The 16,285-nt window shown below is 37.9% G+C and overlaps 1 protein-coding gene across 8 annotated transcripts; it reads left to right on the plus strand.

Moving 5' to 3' along the window:
• Positions 1–1,507: 1,507 nt before the first annotated feature.
• On the plus strand, positions 1,508–16,167 carry LOC117302301 (tRNA-splicing ligase RtcB homolog). Of its 8 annotated transcripts, XM_033786207.1 has the most exons (14): positions 1,542–1,592; positions 1,974–2,039; positions 3,228–3,384; positions 4,210–4,288; positions 5,867–5,983; positions 6,361–6,568; positions 7,361–7,410; positions 8,013–8,224; positions 9,641–9,871; positions 10,626–10,718; positions 11,901–11,996; positions 12,344–12,454; positions 13,028–13,147; positions 14,019–16,166. In XM_033786207.1, exons 3-14 carry the CDS (start codon positions 3,286–3,288, stop codon positions 14,124–14,126), a joined length of 1,524 nt encoding a protein of 507 aa, XP_033642098.1. In that variant the 5' UTR covers positions 1,542–1,592; positions 1,974–2,039; positions 3,228–3,285; the 3' UTR covers positions 14,127–16,166. The 8 variants fall into 8 exon arrangements, with proteins under 8 accessions (XP_033642082.1, XP_033642113.1, XP_033642121.1 ...); XM_033786191.1 differs by lacking the exon at positions 1,974–2,039 and having other exon boundaries at positions 1,508–1,592; XM_033786222.1 differs by lacking the exon at positions 1,974–2,039 and having other exon boundaries at positions 1,509–1,592; positions 3,245–3,384; positions 14,019–16,167.
• The last annotated feature ends 118 nt before the right edge of the window (positions 16,168–16,285 follow it).

A 16,285-nucleotide genomic window follows, 5' to 3' on the forward strand; every position in this document is an offset into this window, starting at 1 on the left:
GTTGAACATTTTGTTGGTACTGTGTGAATGTTTTTATCTGTGTAATTAATAATAAATGAAATGAACATGAAAAACTGTGCCAGCATCCTAGACATTACCATATCAGGCTTGTAGTAGGCATGTACAACTTGCGCTCCTGCCATCATGGACAACATGCTGGCCGTCAAGAATTTCAAATACGGAAACAAGTCTATTCCAGCAGGCATTTTCAACTCTTGATCTTTGTAGCACCCCAATTTGTCAGAAATGGACACAAATCAATTCCCTTTTCACGTCTGATGAATGAATTTCCTTCCAAAAAGCGATGTTTCCAGACAGACAACTCTTTACATTCTTGTCAAATGAGATACATGTAAGACGCACACTGCACTAGTTTAACAAGATGCTTCATCATCGCTCAGAATCAGGTTTTGAGTTATTCAAACAAACAGCTCATCATTGTACACTGGAGTCACTCCTACTAGCTTGACACACTTGACGTCTTCTCCTGATTCTCTGCTAGTCACTCCTACTAGCTTGACACACTTGACGTCTTCTCCTGATTCTCTGCTAGCGCTAGTTTGGTCGCATGGTTACGCTCAGATTCCTTCCTACGATATACATCATCTGGAAATAAGTAACAAAGAAAATAATATACTTTTTTAAAAGGGAAAAACTTTATAAAAAAGTGTTGGCACTCATTTTTGTTTAAAGGGTTATTTATGGAGGTAGGATTTAACAAGAATCATTTTTAATAAAAAGAAAGATACACAACTAGCATGGGATGGATGGAGTTTTAACGTCTTTTCATAACCAAACCAAACTTTTTTATAGGAAAATGTTACCACAACTCACTGCCGAAAAGTAAATTTGATTAAATCGTAATTTTAAAAATTCAATCAAGACTATTGAGTGAGTGTTTGTGACTGTTTCATGCTGCTGTTGCCAACGGTAACATTTATTAACAAGTGTATTGTTTGTTTTAAATGTAAGCTATTCTAGGCAAAAAATTTACCGGTTTAGTTATGCCAGTGCAATAACAGGAAAAGTTTCCGTATGGCGCCGTATGGCACCACTTTTTCATTCGATATGAATCTGAATCTGAATCTGAATTATATAGTCGGCAAAGCACCCTTTCAGTTTCGGAAACGTCACACTCACACATTATAATTAATAGTATCAGATTTACCTTAATGAGATATCCTTTTTTGTAAAATTTAGTGAAAAAGGGATGGCGCCATCCGGAAAGTTATCCCAATCAATAACAAAATCAAAATTTACATTAAATAATAAAATATTACTTCACTTTGACTCCCCTTTCATTTTGCCATAAACCACGCCCATATTATCATAACCCTTCAGCTGTATGGTACCCGTTTTCGCTGAGCACAAAAACAACATACTACACACGGCGTAGCCAGACTGACATTGGCCAGAAACGAAACTTACAAAATGTTTCTCTGCCGGGTGCAATTCGGGCGTTGATCATCACCCATTCCAGCGAAGCCCCGAAGCCGAAAAACAGAGGCAGGAACCTGTACAACCCTAGCCTCTTCCCGGGCCACAGATTGAGGATTTGGCGAAGAGTTTTACTGTAAAACATTGATATATTGGTGAGTTATTTAAGGTTTGTTGTATTGCATTTGCAAACACACACGAAATGGTATGCGCCCTCTATTGTTATTACAATGTAAGGTTTTGTGCATGTGTCAGAATGTGGTGCAACATAAAACAAAAACAACACAATAGTTATCTTTTGCTAACATAAGATCTTACTGATTGTTTGGTGCACTTGGTATTTTCAACAAAGGAGGCATAAAATAAAGTGTTTTAATTTACAATTGAGTGAGTACACTAACTAAACCTCAATAATTAAATTGACTTAATAAATAAAATCATGAAAATTGCTAATTTTGTTTTTAGTTTTAAATTTATCCAGGCGCGCGCCTTGTTATTATGTTAATGCATGTTTGTTTGTTTGTTTGTTTGTTTAGATGATCTTTCCATCAAGGGAACTCGGTAGGGAAAGGGATATAACGAGGCTGGCAACAACCACTAAAGTAAAGTGAATTGAATTAATTGAATTGAATTGTATCTCTCTGATCTCATACAAACATTGCCGGTCTAATGTCTATGAGTATGACGATACGATACGAATTGCACATCAAGATATTGGAATACAACAACTTAACAAGTGACAATTATTTTACCAAATGTGTCAAGTGCCTTTAAAGGCAGTGATGGACACTATTGGTAATTACTCAAAATAATTTTCCGCATTACCCCACTTGAGTAACTAATGGGGAGAGGTTGATAGAATAAAACATTGTTAGAAACGGCTCTCTCTGAAGTGACATAGTTTTCGAGATTTTAAAAAGTAGTTTTCCACGAATTTTATTTCCCGATAGTCCTAGAATTCTTTTGAACTATGACTTTTGTTGTATGGGTTTTGTTCCAATTGACCGCCGAGCGTCTATCAAGAAGGAGACGGTAGTCAAACGAATCTCAAGCCTAGTTGTGTATTCTTCTTCCTTCCTGGGTTCGTCAACCAGAAACATACAATTCACCAAAATTCAATCAGTCTTTTTCAAATCTATTGTTTATAAATTGATACAGCCTTTGTTTAACTTTGTTTAAACATGGAGGAAGGAATGGTTTAAAGGAGAGTTGAGTTTAAAATGGGGCCTACCCCTACATGTATACATTTATTAAGCTTGAACTTGAAGTCTGAAGAGACCCACTCCAACATTCTTTAAAAAGTCATCACTTAAAAATGTAGCTAAGTGGAATAGCCCAATCCATTATAAGTGGGTTGGCATTCTATATACAATTTATTAAAATAGGCTATTTAAAGCTAGGCCTAGATTAGTTTCGATAACGTACGTAACCCTCCTCTACATTATCGCAACTACTAACTAGGCCTATATTTGACTACATTCTTTGGAGCAGATTAGTTTTGTTTGTATGGGGGAAAAGTATAAATCAATACCCTGCAACTTGGTTATAGCAAATAAGCATGACACGGACGCTCATCAATACACCCACGGATGTTCACACCCACTGCTATGGCTACGCACCAGACAGAGACTAGAGTTGCAGGGTCCACTGACATCAAGTCATTGACATGTATTTCGTATTTCCCACTGTTGTGCAATAATGAGACTGTTGTGTAAGTTCTCAGCTCCAGGTGAAGTACATTACATTATTACTTGATCTTAAAGTGACGGTGTGGTCGATAACATTTTCAGAGTAACAAACTTTGAAGGAGCTGAGGAAGAGTCAAGAGTGACGTGATAACAGAATAAGATGGCAGGCGTACGGACGTACACCCAGGAGTTGGAGTATCTTCATCAGCTTTCCCCAAACATATGGCAGATCAAGAAAGGATTTGTTCCAAACATGAAGGTTAGTTTAATTACTAAACTGTGAATTATTCTACTGGAAAATAATCAAAGAAATTCGTTAATATTGTGAGTACTGTTTATTAAGATTCTGAAAAGGTGTTCAAAATTTAACCCTCGTACCATAAACCGTGTTTCTCAAGACAATCCATCTATAGAGTGGAGCCATACCCAAAAGGCTTCAATGAGACTGAACGAGACCAATTTAAGTGGTGGACAATAAATCGAAGGGCGAGCGGTTAAACACAATTATTCATGTTTAATTATGGGGCCATCATTGCTGAAGTGCAAGCTTCAGACATGATGCCAGGTCTCTGTGCAGTGGGGCCATGCAATAAGATGAATGGGGATTTTGACTGTGTTCTTTCTTTGTGACATTTACTTTGGACGATATGCACTGTGGGCAGTGTAGATTGCTTACCAGAGTGCTGGGCGAAAATATTGTTGAATTCTGGGCAGGCCTGCCCAGTGTTACCCACCGTGGCTACGACCCTTGTCATTTGGATTTGGTGATCAAGATCTGTGGCACCAATCGACCAACCTTACAACTTTACAGTATAAAATATCAGGAACAATACTAGTACAGAGTATTAGATGAAGAACTTTTAATAAAGAAATTGCAAATTCAATGGCTGGAAAGTGTGTCATGTCTTACTTCACCATTATGTGCATTTAGCACTGCACCCCATAAGGATTTTAAGACATCTTGAAGTATGCCCTATATCCATATGTGGGAGAGATTAGTGAAATAAATGCTATTTAGTGTGCGAGTTCCAGATGCATAAAAATGTTGAGGTACATGTATAGTTCTTGATTCTTTAATTTCCAGGTTGAGGGAAGATTTTATGTCAACAGTAACTTGGAGAAGCTGATGTTTGAAGAGCTGAGGAACTCTTGTGCCAACAAAGGTACATTATTTAATAATACTCGGTTTTTATATAGCGCTTTATAATATGTTATTTTTAAAATAATACTTGGTTCTTTATAGCTCTTTATAATATGTTATTTAATAATACTTGGTTCTTTATAGCGCTTTATAATATGTTATTTAATAATACTTGGTTCTTTATAGCGCTTTATAATATGTTATTTAATAATACTTGGTTCTTATATAGCACTTTATAACATCCCTATAAGGGGCGTATCCAAGCGCACAGTATTTTTACCTGTAAGGTTTATGGAGCTACGATTTGAAGTATGAGACCTATTCCTTTAAAGCACTCATTGGTTTACAAGCTTGGGCTGTGGCCCAACATGCAGCCAATTAAAACAGGAACAATAACAATAATAATAACAGTATTTATAAAGCGCCAAATTGCCAAAGGATACAAGGTGCTGAGAAGGAAAGAAGAGGGAAAAAAAGCGGAACAAAGATAAAGACGACCAGCTACGAAGAGGCAAAAAGGTGGGTTTTAGAGCACGTTTGAAGGCTGTGACACTGTTTGAGCTTCTGGTAAGGGTAGGTAGAGAATTCCATAGTCGGGGAGCAGCAATTGAAAATGCCCTATCACCTGCAAGTTTATGGGTTTTGTGAACTGAAAGGGATTTACCAGTAGTAGAGCGAAGAGAGTACGAAGATGTCTGGAGTGAAAGGAGAGAGGAGAGATAATCCAGGGCATAGTGATTGAGGGATTTATATGTGTGGACCATTTTACGGAATTGAATGCGTTGGGCAACTGGAAGCCAGTGTAATTGCTTGAGAAGTGGAGATGAGTGAGTGAATTTGGGCAGCTTAAAGATAAGTCTGGCACAGCGGTTTTGGAGCCGTTAAAGGCGGGAAACATCTTTCTGTGAAACACCATTCAGGAGGCAGCAGCCATAGTCCAGCTTGGACAGAATTAAGGCACGAACAGCATTATGGCAGGCGCTGAAATCAAGAAACCTCCTGATACGGCTTAGGTTGCGTATATGCCAGTTAAGAGAGCGACAGAGCTGAGTAATGTAAGCAGACATGGACATGTTGCGATCAAAAACAACACCTAAGTTTCTGACAGATGGAGAAGGATGAATTTGAGTGCCATTTAGATTAAAGGTGAGGTGATCCAGATTTTTGAGGTGAGTGGAAGAGGCTGCAACGAAGAATTCCGTCTTATCCGGGTTCATCTTGAGCTTATTGGTGACCAACCAGGATTGATTGAACACCAGGGTGAACCCCCTTTACTTTTTGGTAAGTGCACTTGGTTCTTTTAAAGGCGTTACACAACACACGGGACCCAACGGCTTTATGTCCCATCTGAAAGGCGAAGCAATAGTAAAGTGTCTTGCTTAAGAACACAAGTGTCACGACTGGGACTCGAACCCACACTCAGCTCTGAAAAGAAACACCAGAGTTTGAATTCGGTGCTCTTCACCGCTCGGCAGCGACACTTCCCTTTAAAAACACATTTTGGCGAAATATGATGTACAAACTAAATGACTTATACAAGAGAGGTTTGCAGTAACACCATGTGAATATCTTTTTTTTATTTTATCCATTGTCCCTGTAGCCATGGGTGGTTTTTTACCAGGAGTAAAGCAGATCGCCAACGTTGCAGCCCTACCGGGTATAGTTGGCTACTCAGTGGGCCTACCGGACCTCCATTCTGGCTATGGATTTGCAATAGGTAAGTGAATACGTACATCTCCAAATAACCCACTGCACCCACAGCTATTGCCGCGGTGCCCTGTGCTTTTGCTGAGGTGCCCTGTGCAAGAGTCCAATACAAACTTACTGTGTCCCTACAAGTAAATTGCTGATCAAGGGGGAAGTTCAAGGCCTGTGACTGCATGCAAACCTTGCAGTGGTTGGGACTTATTTGGTTGCAATGCTATGTTCCTCCAGAAGGAGCCCATTCTCACAATGTTTTATACTCCTTTGTTGGCTAACAAGTAGGTTTTTATGCTATTAATTCTTTCTTTTTTAGTAATTACCAATAGGTCCAGTGCCTTTAGTTAGTTCTTCAAGTTTGTCTTGCTTATTCGTTTTTTCCCGAATGCGCAGGTAACATGGCTGCATTCGACATGTCAGATCCAAATGCTGTTGTCTCGCCAGGGGGTGTAGGCTTTGATATCAACTGCGGCGTGAGACTCTTAAGAACAAATCTAGAAGAGAAAGATGTTCAACCGGTAAAAGAACAGCTAGCTCAAGCAATGTTTGATCACATACCAGTGGGGGTAGGGTCAAAAGGTGTAATACCAATGGGAGCCAGGTATGTTGGACAAAGTTAAAAACAATAACAACTGTAATGAGTGTGCACAACATTTGAAAATATTCAAAGATTTGAATGTAACTTAAATGCAGGCCTGGAATTTCATCTTTGTCAGGGCAAGGCCATTTTTGAAAAGGGCTATTGAAAAAACTCAAAGTCTATTGGAAACGGATGCCAATGGCCATGGCCTCTTTGAAATTCCAGGTCTTTAATTTAGAAAGGGCACTTCCATTAGGAAAATATAAAGTCTATGGGTAACCTTTGGAAGGGGCACCAAGGCCAAGACCAGGGCAACGGAGGCCATTCCATTTCCGAAATTGTGCTTCAACTTTTGCAAAATTATTTGTTGGGTCAAAAACTGCGGGTACAGGGGTTGATTTCACAAAGAGTTAGGACTAGTCCTAGGAGATATAAAAAATGCATGGCTAGTCTTAAGTTAGGACGAGTAACTCATCTGAACTCGAGATAAGACTAGTCCTAACTCTGTGTGAAATCCACCATGGTTTTTGGACAATTACCAGTATTGGCTGCATGCTTTAAAGCGACCAAATTGGTTTTCCTAGTGCTCATCATTATGCTCAGTTTTTAGTCTCAAACTTGAAGTTGTTTGTTAGCAGCACTGTTTCAATTATGACTTATGTTTGTATGATTTAATGCCAATATTCAGTAAGCAATGCAGTTATTTTGATGTGTTCCAAAAAACTTATTGAGTGTGAATACTTCTGTATGAAAAGTTTTGATATGAATTAAGATGCTAATGTATTTAGCAATTTCCGTTCTTGATCCTGGCAGAGATCTTGAAGAAGCCTTGGAGATGGGAATGGACTGGTCTCTAAGAGAAGGTAAGTGTGGAAGAAAACAACAAGGGTACATGAATTACTAACGAAAAGTGTGCTGTGGAGATAATGAAATTCAATCCTGGTTTATTTCTGCGACAGACATTTAACGACTTGTCAACAAGTGTACCCTCTTTGAAGCTACCCTTGTATATCACCTGGCACACTTATGTCAGTGAGATTAATTTTTTTAAATTATTATTCATAAATACCTAAGACAGTTTATCCACTCTGATTGGTCGAGAGGGCATCACGAGGGGTCGTTTGAACGGATGATATACCATTTCATAGCTGGAGGGGTGTTGTGTTTAAAGAAATCATTGAAGAACTATAATTTTTGCATTTATTTTACCGTTTGACCAAGAAGTGTTTTTTGGCCGAAAAGGTATTTATGAATGGGACTCAAAGTGTGTTGAATCGGTTTTCAACTAGTGGTTTAAACCCGCCGAGGCCTGGTTTACCCGCCGAGGCCTTTTCCTCTCGGTAAAATTATCAAATCCAGGCCTCGGCGCAGGTTTAAACCACTAGTTGAAAACCTCTTGACCACACATTGATTCCCTTATTATCGTTACAAAGCAAGTTTGTTTTTCTCTCTCTTAACTATTCAGGTTATGCCTGGGCCGAGGACAAGGAACATTGTGAGGAGTACGGGAGAATGCTCCAAGCTGACCCCAGTAAGGTCAGCTCCCGTGCAAAGAAAAGAGGGCTCCCTCAGCTGGGGACGCTCGGTGCGGGCAATCACTACGCGGAAATACAGGTTGTGGATGAGATATACAACGAGCATGCCTCCAAGAAGATGGGAATCGATCACGTAGGACAGGTCAGTCAGGTCTAAAATTTTACACTGGACCACAGGCCCGAGGCCAGTAGTTTTAGTGTTGAGTGTTTTGTGAGTTTCTTTTTTTAGTTGAATATTAAAAGAGTTATACCTCACTGTTTAACGTCTCAAAAAAAAAAAAATATGTTAAAATGTTGACTTTGAATCTGATAGAATACCTTTCAATTCTACTGAGTAATGACATAATGAAGTCTACTCTCTAAAAAAAATGTGTAACTAAAATACATGTTAATAAACTGGTTCAGGTTTTTTTATTCTTTCTCATTTTGATTCTGGTCCTTTAGAAAGAATTCTGGTCCTGTAAACGTTTTGAGCCACAAGCCGTGTAAGTCTTGTGGATTTTCCACACCATTTCAAGCCCTGTCAGAGATTTTATAGTTAGTCAGAAAAGAAACAAGAAGTCCAATTTAAAAGTGGTGTGTTGTGACAGAGCGGTCAAGTTCACCAAACCCAAGCAAATCCCGGTCATAACACTTGTGCTCTTGAGCAATGCGTTTAACCACAATTACTTTTGAAATTCTGCTCTACCAACCAGGCCCTAAAACACAAATTGAAATAAATTATTATTTTTTTATTTATTTATTATATATATTTTTTTGGGGGGAGACAAACTCTTAAAGGAGAAAATAACAGGAAAACCCACCCTTGTTTCCGCACGTTTCGCCATGTCATGACATGTGTTTACTATAAATCCGTAGTTCTCATTGTCGACAATTGATAATTGTTTCATGTTTTCTCAAAAAGTAAAGCATTTCATGGAAAAATGTTTTAAGAGAAGTCTTTTACCTTTACCTTCTATAAACCCTTTAAAGCCATTATACACTTTCGGTAAACAGTATTGTTTAAGTCCCACACTTCGTGTATCACAACTTATATATAAAACAACAAACCTGTGAAAATTTAGGCTCAATCGGTCATCGGAGTCGGGAGAAAATAACGGGAAAACCCACTCTTGTTTCCGCGCATTTCGCCGTGTCATGACATGTGTTTAAAACAAATCCGTAATTCTCGCTAACAAGGAATTATATTGTTTTACCATTTTCTCAAAAAGTAAAGTATTTCATGGACTAATATTTCAAGAGAAGTCTTTAACCATTACCTTCTGTAAACCCTGTAAATTATTTGTAAATCTGTGAACTTTTTTTGTTTTTTCTGTACCGAAAGTGGCTTTAAGTTATTTGTAAATCTGTGAACTTTTGTTTTATTTTTTGTTCGGAAAGTGTATATTGGCTTTAAAGAAATGGAGATATAACCATATAATAACGCCCCAGATTGCAGAAAAGGGGTTTTAAAACTAAGATAATTTTCGAGCTTGCATGCTTTCGCAATTCATTTTTTTCTCTCAACAGCCTATCACATCCCTGTAATTGGTTTCCTTCCCCCCCCCCCTTCAAACAGGTGTGTGTGATGATACACAGTGGCAGTCGAGGATTAGGTCACCAGGTCGCGACCGATGCTCTTGTTGCCATGGAGAAAGCCATGAAGAGAGACAAGATTGACGTCAACGACCGTCAGCTAGCATGTGCTAGAATTCATTCACCTGAGGGTCAAGACTACCTGAAGGGAATGGCGGCAGCGGCAAACTATGCTTGGGTCAACAGAACGAGCATGACGTTCCTCACTAGACAGGTTAGCTCATAAGACCACTGGGCTTGCAGTCACTGGACTAAACAATACTTACCAGGTCCTTCGTAATTGTTATAGCCTGAATTACATGTTGTATAATATAAATATAACAATAAGACTTGTAATGTGGTGGTATCCATCCTGCTTGGTGTTCAAGGCACAGACAAACGAAAAACAAAGAAAAAACAGGCACAACAAAATTAGTCCTTGAAAACCTGTGACATAAAATACGTAAAGACAAGATCTGAGATTAAGTGGTAGAGAGTTCCAGATGCATGGCCGGCTGAAGAAAAAGACCTGACACCCCATGAGTGTCGAGACTTGGGTTCAATGAGAAGAAGCATGGAACTTGATCGAAGATTCCTTGATGGAGTTTAAACTTGAAGTATATCAGAAATATAGTGGGGAGCCCTGCCATTAAGAGCTTTGTGGACAATGAGCATCAGCTTGAAGATGATTCGTTGAGAGATAGGGAGCTGTAGTTGTTTCAGAATGGGGGTGATAGAACAGAATTTCCTAGACAGTGTCACAATGCGGGCAGTGTATTTTGGAGGCGTTGTTGTATAATTATGTGTTTGTACATTGGTAGGGAAAAACACTACCAAACTTGACTTGTGTGACTGGCCCTGTGCTACAGCAAAATACTTGAGGAGTTACTAAAAAAACCTCTGAGTGAATGGTCTCTAATCATGTTATACGACCAAGAAAATTATGCAATTATTAAGTTTAATATGATTATGTTTTGTTTACATTTTAGGCATTTGCCAAGCAGTTCAAAGAAACACCGGATGAACTGGACATGCATGTCATTTATGACGTATCACACAACATCGCTAAGGTGGAGGAGCACATATCCTTTGTCATTATTTATGTTTTCAACTTTATAATATTTCATGAGAAAAATTTATCTGGCAGTTAAACTCACTGGACACTATTGGTAATTGTCAAAGAAAAGTTTTCTCACTTTGTGTATCTCAACATATGCATAAAATAACAAACCTTTGAAAATTTGAGCTCAAATCGGTTGTCAAAGTTGCGAGATAACTATGAAAGAAAAACACCATTGTCACATGAAGTTATGTGCTTTCAGTACTTGATTTTGAGACCTCAAAATCTAATTCTGAGGTCTCAAATTAAAATTTGTGGCAAAATTACCTCTTTCTTGAAAACTACGTTACTTCAGAGGGAGCCGTTTCTCACAATGTTTTATACTATCAATCATTCCCCATTACTTTTTACCAAGTAAGGTTTTATGCTAATATTTATTTTGAGTAATTACCAATAGTGTCCACTGCCAGTTGTCTTCAGGTTGTGACAGAGCAGTCGGGGACTGACATTTCATTATGATCAGGCAGGCCCTGAATTTCATTCTGGAAAGGGCACAACACAAAAGTACATGGCACCACGGCACTTGCTGTGTGTGTCGTGGGTTATTTCGGCGCCTGAATGATGCTGCGCCTGAGTTTAGCCTGTTGCAAAAAAAACACATGTTAGAAACCAGGGTTGCAACATCCTTTGATGTGTAAAGGGAACAAAGGGAAGTGGCCGAGCGGCTGAGAGCACCAAATTCAAACTCTGGTGTTTCTGATCAGCAGAGTGTTGTTGGGTCCCCAGCCGTCACACTTGTGTCCTTAAGCAAGACACTTAACCATTGCTTCGGATGGGACGTAAAGCTGTTGGTCCCATGTCTTGTGTAACGCATGTAAAATAACCCAGTGCACTTATCGAAAAGAGAAGGGGTTCGCCCCGGTGTTCCTGGCTGTGGCTGCTGTATGCGCCATGCACCTTGTAAACCCTTATAAAGTACTAAATAATTGGAATCAGAATTCATCACTGCAATAACCTATCTTTCTAAAAGGTTATATACTCAGCGCCTTGAGTACCTTGTTTGGTAGATGGGTGCGCTATATAAGACTTCGATATTATTTTTATTATTATTAACAAAGTTCCACAATGCAATGGTTCCTAATAATCAAATACACACCACAAGACCCTAAATTCTTTCGGAGATAAATCCTTGACTGATCCTCACATCTTAGACGGAAAGCAGAAGACGCTTCTTGTCCATCGTAAGGGATCAACGAGAGCCTTCCCTCCACATCACCCTCTCATCCCTGTGGATTATCAGGTCAGTAGTTTAAGCTCATCCCTAAATTGCAAGTGAGGCGGTACTAGCTTAGCTACAAGAAGGGGAAATCTTAAGTTTAGTTATGCTAATTTCTTGCCACCATTTACAAAGTCTAAGTAAGTAAGTATTAAAAATTTAATTAGGTATTTGTATCAGTGTACAAGTGCAAAAAATGCCATCTTGATTTTGCAAGTAAAATGTGTCTCACGCATAAAAATGCTCCAGGCAAAAGCATTGTCTGGTGGCATGTACTTGTTTTAGGTTTACCTCAGTAAAACAAGACAAAATTAATGAATGAATGAATAAATAGATTGTATTGTTGAGGAAAGGTTTTTTGTCTCCCTCAGATGACTGGCCAACCCGTTCTGATCGGGGGTACCATGGGAACCTGTAGCTACGTGCTGACTGGAACAGAAAACGGAATGAAAGAGACATTCGGGACAACGTGCCATGGAGCTGTGAGTATTAAATAGAATTTGGATGTGAATAAAGGAAAATAGACTACAACAGGATTTGAACCTGCGTCATTTGGATTAACGAGCTGGCACTCTACCAACAGAACCATCTAGCACAATGTTGGCATTCCACCTTTTATGAATTATATGGTGGGGGGGGTCGGAGAGGTTCAGCACATACAGGTACACTCTCAGCCAAAACTGGTCTAGTACAAAATTATCTGTTTAAATTTTAACTGTGAGAAAACAGAATTAGCTGTTTCAAACTGCTTATCAACCTATGGTACAACTTTTTTTTTTAAATGGGTAATAGCTTGATGTGCTGACCCTATCTACTAGCAGTAGAGTCTTCCTTGAAGGCTAAATGACAACACAACAAACATGAATTGGTAACTAAGTTACAGGACATAACAAAGTTAACTACAAGGCTAAATGACACACAACAAACATGAATTGGTAACTAAGTTACAGGACATAACAAAGTTAACTACTATTCAAGAAAGACTCTGCTAGGGCCATGAACTGATTTTTACATATTGATAATTAATCTACATTTTGTCTGCTTTTTATGCCTAGGGACGTGCCTGGTCTCGGTCTAAATCACGACGTAATCTTGACTACCATCAAGTGTTGAGCAAACTTCAGTCTCAAGGAATCTCTATCAGGGTGGCATCACCAAAGCTCGTCATGGAAGAGGTAATAATAATAACAATTTATTGACTTATATTTTGTCTATTCTGTAAAATGTACACAAGTGCATAACAAAATAAATAGACAATGATTTAAAAGCTAACAACTGGTAAAAAGCAAGGAAATACCACAATCCAAAAATATGGGGAAAAAACAAGACTCCCCAACAGTTTTGGCTGAGGTTGAATGTGCTAAACCTCTCCCCCAAAATTGTTTCTTTTGTTATAGTTGTAGTTTTTTCTTTTGAGTTTTATCCCAATGATGATGGATTCCAAGGCCGAGTTCGAGCGGTTTATTTTTGGATAGTCAAGAACAAGTCAAGAATATTGTTTGAACTTTTGCATGGTGTAGGATCGCTGTTCTTGTTTCATCCGCTCAACAATGATGTGATATAGCGCACGAAAAGTGACTGGTACTGGTCAAATGTGACTACGTGGTGGGTCAGTCAAATAGGCTGATGGGTAGAAACTTTCAAACTTTTTTGGGGCGATATCTGTTATTAGTCTAATGTATTATATTCAACTTATCAAAATAAACAATCTATTTGAGCACACCAAAATTTTAGTTTTATCTCAGGAACACACAAATTTGCTTACCAGAATAAGGTTTCAAACCAAAGTACAATTTTTACCTGTACAAAATGTGACTGGTGTCCTGTTTATTTTTGCTTAGCAGACAAAAATTGCTAAGCATAATTCTCTGCTTAAGCATCTCTGTGAAATCTACATTTATATCTGATTAAAACAATGAAACAGTTCCATTAATGGCATGTTAATGGAATGTTGATAGTAACTTGTTATCCTTTGGATAAAAAGTTTTATTTATTTATATCCTCATAATTGTTTGTTTTGCCTCCCTCTCTTTCTCTCTTTCTCAGGCACCCGAGTCCTACAAAAATGTCACTGATGTCGTAGACACTTGTCACGCAGCGAACATAAGCAAGAGGGCAATTAAGCTCAGACCCATCGCAGTTATCAAAGGATAGACCTTGACTGGAGACTTTTGCAATGATGCTTCCATATTGGTCTTGTTCCCTGTGTGCAACAATGACATATCAATGCTTATCATCTACAAAATTGGGGGCAGACTATTTCCATTTTGAAGGAAGAAGAACGCTGAGCACGACTTTCAGTATGTGCCCTGCTTTACGTGGACGCTGTGTATCAATTAACTATCGATACTACACGACACAAATGTAAAGCACATTGATTGCAGTTGAAACTGTCAATATTTGTTTAACTTAGTGGTCCGTCTACGTGACAGTAGCTAAATGGCAAGAGTTGCCACAAACACTTGTGACGTGATATTACTTTACTAAACATGCGCAAAAATACAATATAATAAACTGGGCAACATGTGTTTATAAAGTCAGGCATGATATTCCAACTGATGTTAAATTTTCCTGAGTTTTTTTTTCCCCAGAAAAATCAGCAAAATTGGTATTACTCACACACTCACTCAGTCAACCCAAATTGTCCATTGCTGCACGTTAGAGACGGGTATTAAATAGCCTGTAAAATCTGTTAAAGGCAACGGACACTATTGGTAATTACTCAAAATAATTGTTAGCAAAAAAAAACTTACTTGGTATCGAGCAATGGAGAGTTGTTGATAATGTAAAACATTGTGAGAGACGGTTTCTTCTTTAGTAACCTAGTTTTTTACATATTTTTACTTTTTTTGCTAATATCAATGTGGTCTCACAACTGATGTCTCATGACTCATTCAGTGTTGTCAAGGTTCACTAGGTTACTCCATGGGGCAAAAATAATATGGCTGTGTTATGTTTTACTTTAGGCAAGAGAATTCCTCATACTTACAAGAGAGTTTCTCGTACTTTCTTTGTAAATTATTGTACAGATGTTAAGGCCTGAGAAGTGCTGGAATTAACTCGGGAAAAGGGAAAGTTCTAAGGAATCTGTTTTGTTTTCGTTTTCATTTCTGGGTTTTTTTAAATTTGGGGTTGAACAAGGAAAATTTACTAGAGTGGGACTCAAACCAAAAGACCTTTTGGAGTACCGAGTCGGCATTCTACCAACTGAGCTATCTTGTTTTTGTTTCGTTACTTTGTTTTTTTCGGGCACTATTTAGTGCTGTTTTAGCATGATGGTCTCCTTTGGTAGGCATCATTTCAAACTTGTTCTCATTATATTTTGTTAACATTATTTGTTCTCGTCAGATTTTGAACAACCAATTATGATTTATTTTTTCCAATTAAAAATTTTTCTTAAACTCCTTGAGCCTTTCAAATTATTTTGAACAGGTAAAGCAGTCACCTTATTCCTAAACCTCATATTTCTTTGAATAAGGTGTTTGATGTCGCCACCACTTGGCGGAAACCATTAGACACACATGCATGACATGTTAGATTGTGCCACAATTATTTTAAAGAAATTTTACCACATTTTCAGACTGAATGCTATGTTTATTTACTTCTAAAGTTTAAAAATACTGTCCGCACAATATTATAACATTGCTTGCTACTGAGTCACAGTGTGACTTTATAGAGTGAAGATGAAAGACTTTAAGTCAATAAACTGTATCTTTAGTACATTTATGAAATGAAAATAGATTATATAAGACTGGGCAGCCAAAGCCATTTGACAAAAAATTAATGTTGAAGACATCTCACCCCTGTGTAGTTTCTGGTCAGAACCAGTTTCCTTTCTTTAGTTATTTTGTTTGACAACCAGGGCTCAAATTAAGTACAGAGCTGTGAAAGTAAAAGTACATAACAATTTTGGCTGGTAATCTGTTTCTGCTAAGCAGTACTATTCTGCGCTTTGCAAGTGTTTGCCTACATGCAGGTAGTTTTGTTTTTAGTGAAGATATAAAAACAGATTACAGGCTGATATTTATTTCAAATGCAAATCTACCCTTAATTGTGTTTTCTTGTAAAATATTTTGTTAATTTGTATTTCACAATAATTAAAACAAAAGTGATGTTAAGAAAAACAAGTGATTTGTTCTTTCCAATCATGTATTTCTTAAAAAATTAATAAATAAATGCTGAATAATGTTCAGTTATATTGACCAAATAATTGGTTCTTTGTTTATTTTTGTAAAGATATAAACAACAAAATTATGACAACTGAGAATTTTACTCTAAAATAAAATAATTGTATTCAACATATATATCAATAT

Source organism: Asterias rubens, chromosome 2 (assembly GCF_902459465.1).
Source record: "Asterias rubens chromosome 2, eAstRub1.3, whole genome shotgun sequence".
Taxonomy (NCBI): Eukaryota; Metazoa; Echinodermata; class Asteroidea; order Forcipulatida; family Asteriidae; genus Asterias; species Asterias rubens.

Bases quoted from the DNA above. Each gene is read 5' to 3' on its own strand.
- LOC117302301 (XM_033786191.1), top strand. From the start codon at position 3,286: ATGGCAGGCGTACGGACGTACACCCAGGAGTTGGAGTATCTTCATCAG. The intron at 6,569-7,360 runs GTATGTTGGACA...TGATCCTGGCAG, and splicing joins GTAATACCAATGGGAGCCAG to AGATCTTGAAGAAGCCTTGG. The intron at 13,148-14,018 runs GTAATAATAATA...TCTCTTTCTCAG, and splicing joins CAAAGCTCGTCATGGAAGAG to GCACCCGAGTCCTACAAAAA.